Here is a 14,705-nt window from a genome sequence, read left to right on the forward strand (position 1 = left end):
CTCTGCAGGCTCTTAACCTGATCAAGCCACCCACAGCCTGGGCCGGCCAGCCCCAACCTAGAATTCTGAGCACGCAGTAACCCTAACCAGGCCCCCACTGGAGACCAACTCCAGCCCCCATAGATGCCAGGCTCTGGCCTTGGCTGGCTCTTTTTTTTTTTCTGAGATAGAGTCTCACTCTGTTGCCCAGGCTACAGTGCAGTGGCAATCTTGGCTCACTGCAGCCTCTGCCTCCTGGGTTTAAGCGATTCTCCTGCCTCAGCCTTCTGAGTAGCTAGGATTACAGGTGTGCGCCACCACACCCGGGGAATTTTTGTATTTTTAGTAGAGATGGGGTTTCGCCATGTTGGCCAGGTTGGTCTTGAACTACTGACCTCAGGTGATCCACCTGCCTTGGCCTCCCGAAGTGCTTGGATTGTAGGATTGTAGGCGAGAGCCACTGTACCTGGCCCCTGGCTGGCTTTTGATTACAGAGGGTCCCAAGCGATGCCTCCCCGGCCCCCACCCCTACTTCTACCCCCACCAACCGCCACAGCCCCAGGAGCTGCCTCCCTTGCCTCCTGAGTCTCTGCTTGGACTCTGCCCTTACCAAGGAGCTGGGCTCAGCACAACAGCAGAGCTGAGCCAGCAACCACTGCTGTCACGCCCAGCACTGCGATGAAGGCTCAGGTTTGCCATCTGTAAGATGGGAGTGACAACAGCGTGTGCCCCACAGAGACACTTTGGGACAGGCCGAGAATGTGCAGCCCAGGGCCTAGGCACGCAGCGAGTGGTGGCTGTGCCCTGACTTGACTCCACTCCACCCGTGAGCTGGGCAGGACAAGCCGATTCTCCTCATTTCACAGATGAGGCAGGGGACAGTCACATGTCCCAGGTCCACTCCAGAGGAGGGGGCAGCGTCCTTGCTCTTGGGGGTGACTCTTGTGCCTGAGCCCAGGCCTCTGTCCCGTGTCCCTGCAGGAGGCCGGGTCCTGCAGATCCCCCTGGTGCGGGCAGAGGATGCCGGGAGGTACTCGTGCAAGGCCTCCAACGAGGTGGGCGAGGACTGGCTGCACTACGAGCTGCTGGTGCTGAGTGAGTGGCGGGGCCTGCAGGTGGGGATTCCCGGGACTGCAGGCGTCGTAAGGGCCTCCCTCAGAAGGGGCCGAGGCAAAGTGCACACAGTCTTGCTGTACTCAGAGGCTGAAATTGGAGTTACATGCTCGGCCTCAAAGAATCATGCAGGACTGGGCGCAGGTTCCAAGTCAGAAGCTTCCTAGCTGTGTGACATCGAGCAAATCACAACCCTTTCTGTGCCCCCGATTCCTTAGCTGCGTCAGGGATTGGGAGGGCTTGGAGAGAAGGGCGTGAGGATCCCGACCAGCGCCTGACACCAAGTGCCACTCTCGCCTCCACGGCGACCCCCACCCCCAGGGACCTGTGCCAGCCCCTCAGCCCCCTCTCCTCCACCCCCAGCCCCACCTGTGATCCTGGGTGACACAGAGGAGCTGGTGGAAGAGGTGACAGTCAATGCCAGCAGCACCATCAGCCTGCAGTGCCCGGCCCTGGGAAACCCCGTGCCCACCATCTCATGGCTCCAGAATGGGCTGCCTTTCTCCCCGAGCCCACGGCTGCAGGTCCTGGAGGACGGGCAAGTGTTGCAGGTCAGGGCAGCCCCCTGCACGGGCTAGGGGCAGTGGCTGTTGAGGCCCAGCACCGCTTGTCTGGGAGCCAGGGAGGGGTCGTTATCTGCAAATGAGGCTGTTTGCTGGGAACCATGCTGGAACCCAGCCAAGAATCACCTGTGAGGGGGCATGCTGGGCCAGCACAGGCCTGTGCATGGCATCCAGAGCTTCAGGAGACACCTAGCAAAGGATGCACATGAGTGCGGGACCCAGAGCCCAGCACCGCACAGAGCAGCCTTCCGCGGGATCACCAGCTGGCGCGTGCAGAGCCGTGCCCAGCACTCAGACATCAGGCAGCCCCCTGAGTCACCCCATGTGCAGACACAGAGCTGCAGGGACCCCGGGAGCCCAACACACACAGCACGGCCCTCCACAGGGGTGGGGGAGGCTCTTGTCACATCTGGTTTGCTACAGAGAACCACCCAACACCAACCTCACATGCCCGCTCCTGAGCGCCACACAAGGCCCTGGATGGAGGAGGTTCCAGGTCTCCATGAGCTGCCTGGTGCCTGCTTCCCTGGCATGGGATGGGAGGGAGTCCTCGCAGTCATTCCTGGGGGTGGTGGTGTCCAAGGGGTCTCAGGTATCTCCCAGGCATGGCTCCCTGCACCCACAGGTTTCCACGGCAGAGGTGGCCGACGCCGCCAGCTACATGTGTGTGGCCGAGAACCAGGCGGGCTCCGCTGAGAAGCTCTTCACCCTCAGGGTTCAAGGTGAGCTGGGCTGAGCAGGCAGCCCCTGGGGGTTCCTTTTCCCTTCCCAGGGGGCACTGCCTTGGGGCTTCCAGTATCCTGGGCTCTGGGTCCTGCAATCAGAGTTCAGGGATCCCAGCTGGCCCCAGCCACATCCCGAGACAGAGAGCATTTGGGGGGCCCTGATCACTACTGGGCCAACCCCAGGTGGTTTTAAGCAACTTTGGAGGTGGCCAGGCATTACCACCACCATTACTGAGCACTTACTGTGTACCTGACACAAGGCTGAGCACTTTCCCTGGGCTGACTCCTTCCAGCAGAGCTAGGTTAGCCCAGCTTTGCAGCTGTGGGAGGAGACTCAGGGAGGTCGCCCTCAGAGAGGAGTGAGGTGGGGGGGGTCTCACCGCCCCGGAGCCTGCGCTCCTAACCTCTGCAACTCATGACGTACACCGCACTGCAGTGGCTGTGAGTTCTGTCTCCAGATGGTCTTGGAGATGGAGCCCTCAAGGTCATGGGCTCAAACCTGAATTGATAGCTTAGCTCTGCCACTGACCAGCTGTGTGGCCTTGGAACAGTGCCTCTTCCTCTCTGATCCCCTACCCAGTGTCCTTCTGTGTAAGAGAGTCATGGCAAATGGAGGTTTCTGAATTATTTGAAGTTGTGCCGAGGTGAAGCCCCAGGAGCTGGGTGAGGCTCAGGGTTTCTCCTGGGCTCCGTGCTCCCCTGCTGGTATGATTCTCATGCCTTTCTCTGCCGTGGTGGCTGTGGGGATAGTCCCGCCACGAATCGCAGGCCTGGACTTGGAGCAGGTCACTGCCATCCTCAACAGCAGCGTCTCCCTCCCTTGCGACGTCCACGCTCACCCAAACCCCGAGGTCACGTGGTACAAGGACAGCCAGGCCCTCTCCCTGGGTGAAGAGGTCTTCCTCCTGCCTGGTAGGTAAACTGAGGTGTCCGGCCCAGCTCTAAGGTTACATGGGGAGAGAGTTGCTCCCCCGACCTGGGACAGGGCCGTCAGTTGTACAGGGATTTAGGACTGGGGGCTGGGCTAGAATGCTGGTGTGAGGGGCTGGCTTCCCCCCGCAGGCACCCACACGCTGCAGCTGGGGAGAGCACGGCTGTCGGACTCCGGGATGTACACGTGCGAAGCCCTCAATGCTGCCGGCCGAGACCAGAAGCTGGTGCAGCTCAGTGTTCTGGGTATGTCCATGTCTGTCCCTGACTCGTACTGTCCCCGCTCCTTCAGTCACCCCTCAGCCCATACTCCCCCAGAGAACATAGCCAGGAGAGGGCCAGGAGGCACAGGGGGAGGCTGGGATGCCCGCACGGATCAGCTCTGAGGAGGGGGAGCAGTGGGATGGGCCCCAAGAGCCTGGCTGGGGAAGGGGCCTCCCCAAGCCTTGTGTGGCGGGGGAAGCCTGTTTCACGGTGGAGCCTGTTTCAGGGCTCGTGGTCTTCAGAATCCTCTTGGGGAAAAGCTGGCCCAAGGTGTCTTGAGCAAGGACTCGCTGGAAGGTTCTTTCTAGCCCCGGGGCTGGTCCATTCACTTGCACGAACACCAGCCAGACACTGCGCCAGGCCTGTGGGCTCACAGCCATGGGGAAGGAGGGCTTCTACATTGGTTCACTGGAGCCACAGGGGCTGAACAGGCCCCGAGAGAGGGCTGTAACCCAGCTGGGGCCTGCCCCTGTAGGAAAAAGACTGGGTGGGGGCAGGCATCAGCATCTCTCCCATCTAGGAGGCTGAGGCTCAGAGAGGCAGGAGGCTGTCCCTGGTCACTCAGTGGGTCCTTGGCGTGCTGGCCTGGTTCTCTTCCTCCACCTCCCCTGGGTCTGCACCAGCCCCCGGGGCTGGGTCTGCTGTGTGACCCTGGTGGGTTTCCACTGGCATTTTCCCTGTGGCTGAGTGGGGAGGGCGCAGGGACAGCTGCAGCACCTCACTCTGCTATCTCCTGCCCCCAGTTCCCCCTGCCTTCAGGCAGGCTCCCAGCGGCCCCCAGGATGCGGTCCTGGTGAGGGTCGGGGACAAAGCTGTCCTGAGCTGCGAGACAGATGCGCTTCCTGAGCCAACTGTGACCTGGTACAAGGATGGGCAGCCCCTGGTCCTGGCGCAGCAGACCCAGGCTCTGCGGGGTGGGCAGAGGCTGGAGATCCAGGAAGCCCAGGTGAGCAACCTTGGGGGCACGGGCAGCCATGAGCGCTGCAGGAAAGTCGCCTCCCAGCCCTGGCGAGCTGCGGGGAGGAAGGTGGGCAGGATGTGAGTTGCTGCCTCCTTGGCCTATCAGACCCCAAACCGAGTTGATTAGCAGCTTCCAGGGTGGAAGACATGGGCGGAGCTCAGGGCTCTGGAGTCACATTCCAGACCCAGCCCTGCAGTCATGGCATGAGCCCTTCTTGCCTCGGTTTCCTCAGCATCTAGATGCTTTTATCTGGTCCGCTCCGGCTGACCATCTGAGACTCCTGGGAGTCTGCCCTGCCCTCCCTCCCTCCTTCCTTGGTGTGGATTAGATGCTCACAGTGTTTGTTGGATGAATGTTTGCTGTCCCCCTGGAAATCCATTCCTAGCCAGGCTCCATCCCCACAGCAAGGGTGACCTCTTCCTGCCAGCTTGGCCCAGGGAGGGAGGCCCCCAGAGCCTGTGTATTCACTGTTGAGGGGCCCTTCTGCTTCTTGAGGCTCTTGGAAAAGGCCAGAGCGTCCTGATTCCCTTTGGCTCCCCAGTCAGGACCAGCATATTTGGGAGGCCCCTGCTCTGGAAGTTTTGGGGGCCTAGATGCTTTTGGGGAGCCCTAGCACCCCACTTCCAGCTCCAGCACACAGCCACTGTGTGCTCTTCCTCTCTCAGGTATCGCATAAAGGTTTATACAGCTGTAAAGTCAGCAACGTGGCTGGGGAGGCCGTGCGGACCTTCACCCTCACCGTCCAGGGTAAGCCAGAGACCAGCCTGGCCAACGTGACTGTGGAGCCCCTAGCAACACCCAGGGCTGTCAAGGAGGACAAAGACAATAGCTGGGCAGAGGCAGTGCTGCCAAGTGCTGAAGGCACGATGACTAGAATTTGTGTACATATCTATATCTACATCTCTTTCTTTTTGTAGAGATGGGGCCTCATTATGTTGCCCAGGCTGGTTTCGAACTCCTGGGCTCAAGCAAACCTCCTGCCTCAGCCTCCCAAAATACTGACATTACAGGCATGAGCCACTGCACCCAGCTAATTTCTAGAATTTAAAAAACTAAGGTTAGCAGGCTCCAAATAGAACTCTGCCAGTGACCTGCTTCATGGAGCTTAGTAGAGTGACTTTGTCCCTCAGAGCCTAAGGTTTACCTTCAGTGAATGAGTCTAAAAGCAGTAGCTGCCTGCCGGGCACAGTGGACCTGCCCGATCCCATGGATCCCATGGACTGCCATGACAGTGTCTATAAAGTGCTGGGCACAGGGCCTGGCATGTGGGCATTAAGATGAAGGAGCCCTATGAGATCAGACACACAGGAGGCCACGTCACCTGCATCTTGATCCCCAGGGGGGCCTGTCCCATCCACCCAAGGATGGAGCACAGATGCTGTTTGATTGGACATGTGGCTCCAGCTGGGGTGAGGAGGAGCCTATTTACACTGTCCAGGAAACTTGGCCAGATTTTCTGGTGCTCAGATGTCATGTTAGTTAGAATAGAGACTTAGCTGTGCCACAGAAAGACCCCAAAATATGGTCGAGTAAATGAGAGAGTTTAACTCTTATTCAAAAGCCCAGAGGTGGCTGTCTAGGCTGGTGGGTAGCTCAGCTCCATGCGGTAGTTAAGGGACCCGGGTTCCTTCCCTCCTGTTGATCTTCCATTTCTTAGGGTGTTGTTCTTGTGCATATGGTTGAAACTGGGACACGGCATCCTGTCCTGGCCCACAGGAAGCAGAAAAGAGCAGAAGTGGTGGGCAAGCATTTATTTCATGCAGAAGTTGCACCTGTCCCTTCTGCATGTATTCCATTAGTGAGCGCTCAGGCAGCTGGCTGCAGGGGACACTGGGAAATGTAGTTTCTGCTAGAGTGATCGTGGGCTCAGCTAAAACTCTGCTATGCACAGTGGGAAGAACGGGCTGAGGGGACACCAGCCATCTGCCACAGATGCCAAAGCCAGTAGCCTCCCAACCAGGTGAGCGGTGGGCACATGCAACCCTGAGCCATACGCAACACAATCGTTGAAAAGGACTGACAAGATGGAGTGCAGGGGCTCATGCCTGTAATCCCAGCACTTTGAAAGGCTGAGGCAGGGGTGATCACTTGAGCCCAGGAGTTTGAGATCAAACTGGGCAACATAATGAGAACTTGAATCTACAAAAAATAAAAAATAAAGTAACAAGAAAAGGACTGACACCAGGCTTGCTGCTCAAAGCTCCCAGCCCTTTCTGATGGCTACATTGATGAACAGTGGAAAGAGGGGGAATATCTGGTCCCTGAGGGCAAAGGCATTTCATCTTGAGCCTGGTTGACTCTGTTCCGCTGGTGGTGGCTGCCTGGGGTGTGTGACTTCATCCTGGTGGAGCAGGAGAGAGTGTTGGGATCGATTAGTGATGTCTGCCCTGGCACAGGTTAAGGACTGTGGGTGAGTGAGCCTCCCATTTACCATCCTTGGGCTAAGTAGACCCCGCTGGAGCTTTGCTTTGTATGCTTTAAAATAGCCAGGCACTGGTTCTATTTACATTTGTGAATAAAACATAAAATGGGAACTCCTAACTACCAGGAAGGGCTTCTTAGGCCTCCCTGATCTGCCTGAGGGGAAGGAAATCGGGGAAGAGTCTCAGAATTCTGACAGTCTGGCTTTCTTCCTGCAGTGCCCCCAACATTTGAGAACCCCAAGACAGAGACAGTGAGCCAGGTGGCTGGGAGCCCCCTGGTCCTGACCTGTGATGTGTCCGGGGTCCCTGCACCCACAGTCACTTGGCTGAAGGACAGGATGCCCGTGGGTGAGCACATCTGTCCTTGTCTGTTTCACGTAAAGCATTCCTTTCTTTAATAAGATGACAGCAGAAGCGGACGAAGGAAGTTATTGGTTGTTGATGATCTTGGCAAAACCAGAGACTGGCGGTGCCGTGTTGGCCCCGCCCCATTTGTGTTTCAGTGAAGCGTTATTTATTGGCCCTTGGAATCCAAACATAAAGAGCGTCTCCTTTGGGGGTTTGGAAGCTCCTTTGCATCCACACCCTCAGTCAGCTCCCACGAGACAGCAGACGTGGGCTCTCCATTGTGCAGGGTGGGCGCTGAGGGCCGTGGAAAGCCCACTGGCTGACACTGGGCTCAGCATTGGCCCCCAGAGCTGCTCCTTGGTGGTGACTCAGCTCTGTCCTAGCTGGGCCATTGGTCAACCCCATCCCCCATCCAGGCCTCCCCATTCTGGCCACTGCTGTGCCCACTGTTCCTCCGCATGATGGCAGAAGCCCCACGTGGTCTCCTGGGCCCACTGTGCCTCTCACGCAGGCTCCACGTGGGGCAGAAAGGTCTGAAGGTACAGCTCAGAGCTGGTCCCTTGTCTGGTGGAAATCCGTCCACAGCAGGGGCCGGCACTGCCAGCCACCTCTCCCTGCCCCTCCATGCGCTAAACGTGGCTGTGCCGGCTCCTCGAACCTGCCCCTCTCTCTCAGTAACAGCTTTATTGGGATATAATTCACACACTATATACTTCACCCACTGAAAACATCCAATTCAGTGATTTGTAGTACAGTCACAGAGTTGTGTGACCATCACCACAATCAAATTTAGAACATTTTTATCACCAAAAGGACACCCATACCCATTAGCAATCACTCCCCGTTTTCCCCCCATTTCTTCTTCCCCCAGACCCGGGAAACCACAAATCTGCTTTCTGTCTCTGTGGATTGGCCTGTTCTGGGCATTTCACATTAATGGCATCATAGAGTGTGTGGCCTTTTGTGTCTGGCTTCTTCCACTTAGCGTGTTTTCAAGTTTCATCCATGTTGTAGCATGGATCAGTACTTCATTCTTTTTTTTTCTTTGAGACGGGGTCTCGCTCTGTTACCCAGGCTGGGGTGCAGTGCCACAATCTCGGCTCACTGCAACCTCCGCCTCCTGGGTTGAAGCGATTCTCCTGCCTCAGCCTCCCGAGTAGCTGGGATTACAGGCTCACACCACCACGCCCAGCTAATGTTTGTATTTTTAGTAGAGATGGGGTTCCACCATGTTGGTCAGGCTGGTCTTGAACTCCTGACCTCAGGTGATCCACCTGCCTCGGCCTCCCACAGTGCTGGGATTATAGGCATGAGCCACCGTGCCCAGCCAGTGCTTCATTATTTTTAAAAATTAAATTTTTCTCTTCATTCCCTTCTGTGGCTGAATATTCCATTGTGTGGCTGTGTCACGTGTTGTGCATCCACTGGTCAGTTGATGGGCATTTGGGGTGTCTGCATCTTTTGGCTGAGATGCTCAGTGCTGCTGTGAACCTCCGTGTTCGTGTTTCTGTGTGGACCTGTGTCATCTCCTCTCTCGGGTCAGGTGGCTGCAGGCCCCGCCTCCCTTTGCATCCAGCTCTTGGCACATGTGTTCTCTGCCTGGAATACCCACCCAGGCTCCCGTGGTCACCCCCACTCCCCCCGGCTGATTCCTGCTCAACATTCACGTCTCGGCGGAGATTCACCACCTCTGGAAGCCCTCCGCCACCCTTCCTGTCCCCCAAGTTCCCCGGCTCCATCAGGGGCTCACAGGGCTTGTCAGCACTGGGTCCCCTTGTTTCATGGCCCCCACCCCTGATACATTGTGAACTCCTTGAGGACAGGGACTGAGCTGCCCTCATCTTAATTCCCAGGCTCTGCACTGGACATGGGGCAGTTGCTCGTGTCTTTGTGTTGAGAGGCTGGCTGGATCCATGAGGATCTGGGCAAGGAGATCGTCCTGGGCTGGGGCCGTTAGAGATGGCTTTGGGCAGAGGTGTGGCTGGAGAGAATGAAGGGGGAGGCCTGAAGGCCGGGAGTGGGAGGAGCCCGAGCAGAGGCCCAGGGGGAGGCCCCAGGGTGACCTGCGTAGGGTGAGTGAGGGGCTGGTTTGACTTGAGCAGAAACCTTGATAGACAGGGGTAGAGGGGCAGGGCAGGGAGGGAGAAAGCAAAAGCAGAAACCTTGATAGATGGGGGTAGAGGGGCAGGGCGGGGAGGGAGAGGATGGGAGCTGAGAGCTGGGCTTGAGAGCAAATCCTGGACACTGAAGGGAGAGGGTCCCTTGGGAAGAGCTGTCTCAAGTGGAAGGAAATGAGGGAGGGTTCTAAGGAACAGAGACTGGGCTGGGGAAGTTGGGGACATATAAGAAGGAGCCTCTGCCTCTGTGGGGCTCAGTTTCCTATGAGCACAAGAAGGGGCTGGGAGATTCAGGGGAGCCCTCTGTCCCACAGAGAGCAGCGCGGTGCACGGTGTGGTCTCCCGGGGGGGGCGCCTCCAGCTGAGCCGCCTGCAACCGGCCCAGGCGGGCACCTACACGTGCGTGGCTGAGAACACCCAGGCTGAGGCCCGCAAGGACTTCGTGGTAGCAGTGCTGGGTAGGTCTGCGCCTGCACCCTCCTGTCCCACTCCCATGGCAGCCCCTGCCATCACCCAGGGCCTCACTGCACCCCTGCCTCAGTGGCCCCCCGGATCCGGAGCTCGGGCGTGGCGCAGGAGCACCACGTCTTGGAAGGGCAGGAGGTGCGGCTGGACTGTGAGGCCGATGGGCAGCCGCCGCCGGACGTGGCCTGGCTGAAGGACGGCAGCCCGCTGGGCCAGGACATGGGCCCCCACCTCCGGTAAGACTTGGCCCATGCCCTCCCCAGAGGCGGCAGGGCCCACGTTCCCTTACACCTCTGCCCTGGGCCCTCCTTCCCTGTGGCAGGTTCTACCTGGACGGCGGCTCCCTGGTGCTAAAAGGCCTGAGGGCCTCGGACGCGGGTGCCTACACCTGTGTGGCCCACAACCCAGCCGGGGAGGACGCCAGGCTGCACACGGTGAATGTGCTGGGTGAGGAGCCCCGGGGCATCTGGAGGGTGATGCGTGGGCCTGGGCACGGGAGATAAGGCGACATGTGAAGAAAGCCCACACTATGACCTGGGCCACGGGTCTCACTTCCCTGGGCCTCCACGGCCCATCCTCAAACTAGAGGACAATAGTGCCAGCCCAGGGTATAGCGGAGATTCGGGAGGTGAGAAGAGAGTCAGGGAGTGGCTGTGTCCCCCATGCAGCGGGCCTCATCCTTCACAAGGGACCACTGTGGTTGCTGGCGGCAGAAGTCCAGGTCTCCGCTTCTGGGATTTCCCTGGGAGGAGCCCACCTTCCTCCCAAGACCTCCGCACTACCCCTCTTTTTTCTACCCACCCTCAGTTCCTCCCACCATCGAGCAGGGAGCAGACGGCTCGGGGACCCTGGTGAGCAGGCCTGGGGAGCTGGTGACCATGGTGTGCCCTGTGCGGGGCTCCCCGCCCATCCACGTGAGCTGGCTCAAAGACGGCCTGCCCCTCCCGCTCTCCCAGCGCACCCTCCTCCACGGCTCTGGCCACACCCTCAGGTAGGGGAGACGGCGGACAGGCGTTGGCTATTCCACTCAGAGTGGACATGTGGGGATTGTCAGCAAATGGGAGGTGCTGGAAGCCAGGACTGGCTGCAACACCCACTCCCCACCCCACAGCAAGTGTGGACTGCGCCCCAGATGCTAATGCTAGGATGGGTCTCAGGGACCCAGGGAAGGGGAGGTGGTCGGGGTAGGAGGAGATGCAGGAGAAGTCAGGTTTCAGGGAAGGGGAGGTGGTCGGGGTAGGAGGAGATGCAGGAGAAGTCAGGTTTCAGGGAAGGAGAGACCAATTGGGCCACAGGAGACGAGGCCTGAGGACGGACTGTTGGCTTTGGTGCTGTGCCTGTCACTGGGGACTGGGCAAGAGCAGCTCAGGAGGAGTGGTTGGGGCGAAAGGGGCTGAGAGAAAGTGGGAGGACAGAGAGTGAAGCCAGTGAGCTGAGATGACTCCAGTGAGCTCTGAGGGCAAAGAGGGCTGCGTAGAGGAAGGGGAGCCAAGCTGTCCATATGGGACGTGGAGCTTCCCAAATTTGGGAGGCAGGAGGTCTGGCTTCAGAATGAGATCGGTTGGAGCAGGCAGCAGGGGTGGAGGCAGCTGGAGGCTTTATCCTGGGGGCACTGGGAACCCAGGTAAAGAGTTTAAGCAGGCCGGGTGCAGTGGCTCACGCCTGTAATCCCAGCACTTTGGGAGGCCAAGGCGGGCAGATCACAAGGTCAGGACATCAAGACCATCCTGGCTAACATGGTAAAACCCCGTCTCTACTAAAAATACAAAAAATTAGCCGGGCCTGGTGGCAGGCGCCTGTAGTCCCAGCTACTGGGGAGGCTGAGGCAGGAGAATGGCGTGAACCCTGGAGGCGGAGCTTGCAGTGAGCCAAGATCACGCCACTGCACTCCAGCCTGGGCAACAGAGCGAGACACCATCACACCATCTCAAAAAAAAAAAAAAGAAAAGAAAAAAGAGAGTTTAAGCAAAGGCTGGGCTCAGTCACCCCGCCCCCTCTGGCCAGCAAGCTCTTGGGAGACAAAGGATGGAAAAGGGGGGAAGTCTTTCTATGCAGCCAGCCTCTCCTGTCTCTCTCCCTCTCTCTTCCTCTCTCTTCCTCTCTCTCTCTCTGCCTTTCTCTTCTCTCCTTCTCCCTCTCCTCTCGGGGGATTCAGGATTTCCAAGGTGCAATTGGCAGATGCTGGCATCTTCACCTGCGTGGCCGCAAGCCCAGCTGGCGTGGCAGACAGGAACTTCACCTTGCAGGTGCAGGGTATGGAGCAGGGGGTGGGGCAAGGGGGTCTCTGGCCTTGGTGTGTGAGAATCAAGGCCCTTGGCCCCCCTGCCCATCTGGGTGGAACCAAGGATGGGCCCTGGGGGCATCAAGGAGAGCAGACACTGCGGCTCAGTCTCTGACTCACTGGATTGCTCGTTCGCGCCTCACAAGTAGCTGTGGGCATTCTGATATGCCCAGGATAGGTGGGGGCATAGAGGCAGGAAGCAGCTCTGTAAAGAGACAATCACAGTTCCAGGGAACTAGTGACACCGGGGGATGGAGAGGATGCTGTGGGAGCACAGGGGAGGGCACCTCACCTGGCCTTGGGGGACCAGGGCGGCTTCCTGGAAGAGGTGATGTCTAAGCTGAGTACTGGAGATGAGAGTCCTGGAATAAAATGGTTCCTGCCCACCTTTCTGCCCTCCACAGTGCCCCCTGTCCTGGAGCCGGTGGAGTTCCAGAATGACGTGGTGGTGGTTCGTGGCTCCCTGGTGGAACTCTCATGCGAGGCCCAGGGCGTTCCCCTGCCTTTCGTGTCGTGGATGAAGGACGGGGAGCCCTTGTTGTCCCAGAGCCTCGAGCAGGGGCCCAGCCTGCAGCTGGAGGCAGTGGGAGCCGATGACTCGGGGACCTACTCCTGTGTGGCCGTGAGCGAGGCGGGGGAAGCCAGGAGGCATTTCCAGCTGACTGTCATGGGTGGGTCCTCTGGCCTCTGGCCAGCTTCTCTGGGCTCGGGGGAGAGGGTGGGACTCTAGGGGCAATGGGAAGGACAGTGAGGGAGGTGAGTCCCCTGGAGACCTGGGACTGCCACCTGGGAGCAGAACTCAGGGAACTTGGTTCCGGCTGGGATGCCTCTCTTACCTTCCTTGCCTGCGGGGAGTGGGTGGCCGGGCCTTGATTCTCCCAGGGCTGTGCTCCTGGTTTCTTTCCACCAAACGTTGGTGGCAGATGCAAGAACAAGGGCCACCAAATGTGGGAGCAGAGCCCCCGGACTCAGCACCGTGTTTTCAAGTGCAGTACTGTCCTGGAAACGTGTGTCAATTGTGTGTTCCCCTCCATGGTGGCTTGCAGAGCCCCCTCACATTGAGGACTCAGGCCAGCCTACGGAGCTGTCGCTGACCCCCGGCGCCCCCATGGAGCTCCTCTGTGATGCCCAGGGCACCCCCCAGCCCAACATCACCTGGCATAAGAACGGGCAGGCCCTGACCAGGCTGGAGAACAGCAGCAGAGCCACACGGGTGCTCCGGGTGGAGAATGTGCAGGTACCAGTGCCGCCGCCATGGGGCGAGGCTGGGGGTTGGGGGAGAGGGGAGGGACTGCAGGTTCCCCAGACCCAGTGGGCAGTTGACAAAGTTGCGCTGAAGCACCTCCTCTGTGTGGGGTGTGAGGGTGTGGAGGTGACCCACCTAGGCCGTGCCCTTGGGAGCTGCCAGCGGGGTCAGGGCCCAGGCTGATGCCAAAACCAGGTGACCCCATCTAGGCCAGAGGAGGGCTGGTGCAGTTAAGGGGGACTTCTGGGAAGAGGCAGGCATCACACCAGCCCTAAAGCAACAGTGAGATGGAGGGAGAGGGCGTGGGTTGGCTGGGAGGTGGATGGCAGACCTCGCAGGGCTGAGTTTGAATCCTGGGTCCCTCGTTGCATGAGAAAGAAACCAGATTGGGAGGCAGGCAGAGAGGGGCCAGGGGCAGCTGCTCAACCCGCTCCATCCCCAGGTTAGGGATGCTGGGCTGTACACTTGTCTGGCTGAAAGCCCTGCAGGTGCAATTGAGAAGAGCTTCCGGGTCAGGGTTCAAGGTAGGTGGTGGGGGTGGGGTGGGGGCAGGGCCGGGAGGCAGGACGGGCTTGTGGCAGGGGTGAGTCCCCCTCTCATATCCTCTTGTGCCACCCCCTTCCCAGCCCCTCCAAACATTGTTGGGCCCCGAGGCCCCCGCTTTGTGGTCGGCCTGGCCCCAGGGCAGCTGGTCCTGGAGTGTTCGGTGGAGGCAGAGCCAGCGCCCAAGATCACGTGGCACCGAGATGGCATCGTGCTGCAGGTGGGTGCCAGGCGGGGCCCCAGGGTGCTGCCTTCTGTCCCGCTCAGGCCTCAGACCTGACCTGGCCGGATCCAAGATCCAGAGCGGGTGCCAAGGGCCGGCTCTGAGCTGCACTTTGCACCCCGTTCCCCGGGTGTCGTACCCCCCCCCCATTGTCATTGTCACTCCCATTTTATGGATGGGAACACTGAGGCAAGGCTCAGGTCACTCAGGGCTTCCGAGGCCCACCCAGTATTCTCCCCCTGGCTCCTTCAAGCTATGCTTAGCAGCTGTGTGGCCTGGACCGGTGACCAAGGCTCTCTGTGTCCACCCCTCAAATGGGGTCAGTTTGCGGCTGTGGATTCAGGGTTGTGGGTGTTCTGACAGGAACTCCAGGGAAAGGGGATGCATTTCCTCCCAGAGGAGTGCATTTCCTTAGAGGGTCCTCGGTGGGGCACAGTCAGGGCCTGCTGTCAGCCTGGAAGGACAGAGCCACTGTCCAGCTTCACCAGTTCCTCAGTCTTCTGCGTCTGCTGCCGGGTGGCCTG

General features: G+C 59.2%; 1 protein-coding gene across 1 annotated transcript in view; it reads left to right on the forward strand.

The window, feature by feature from the left end:
* The window catches only part of HMCN2 (hemicentin 2), a 170,223-nt gene that overhangs the window by 117,225 nt on the left and 38,293 nt on the right, over positions 1-14,705 (forward strand). The window contains exons 55-71 of the mRNA XM_055351348.2: positions 961-1,074; positions 1,456-1,643; positions 2,281-2,377; positions 3,131-3,292; positions 3,443-3,556; positions 4,318-4,520; positions 5,201-5,282; positions 7,175-7,306; positions 9,738-9,881; positions 9,965-10,124; positions 10,211-10,335; positions 10,696-10,879; positions 12,044-12,141; positions 12,574-12,840; positions 13,216-13,406; positions 13,858-13,939; positions 14,042-14,178. Of these exons, the coding sequence (XP_055207323.2) occupies positions 961-1,074; positions 1,456-1,643; positions 2,281-2,377; positions 3,131-3,292; positions 3,443-3,556; positions 4,318-4,520; positions 5,201-5,282; positions 7,175-7,306; positions 9,738-9,881; positions 9,965-10,124; positions 10,211-10,335; positions 10,696-10,879; positions 12,044-12,141; positions 12,574-12,840; positions 13,216-13,406; positions 13,858-13,939; positions 14,042-14,178 (2,480 nt within the window). The remainder of the gene's footprint in view (positions 1-960; positions 1,075-1,455; positions 1,644-2,280; positions 2,378-3,130; positions 3,293-3,442; positions 3,557-4,317; positions 4,521-5,200; positions 5,283-7,174; positions 7,307-9,737; positions 9,882-9,964; positions 10,125-10,210; positions 10,336-10,695; positions 10,880-12,043; positions 12,142-12,573; positions 12,841-13,215; positions 13,407-13,857; positions 13,940-14,041; positions 14,179-14,705) is intronic.

The sequence above is a fragment of the Gorilla gorilla genome, chromosome 13 (assembly GCF_029281585.2).
Source record: "Gorilla gorilla gorilla isolate KB3781 chromosome 13, NHGRI_mGorGor1-v2.1_pri, whole genome shotgun sequence".
NCBI classification, from domain to species: Eukaryota; Metazoa; Chordata; class Mammalia; order Primates; family Hominidae; genus Gorilla; species Gorilla gorilla.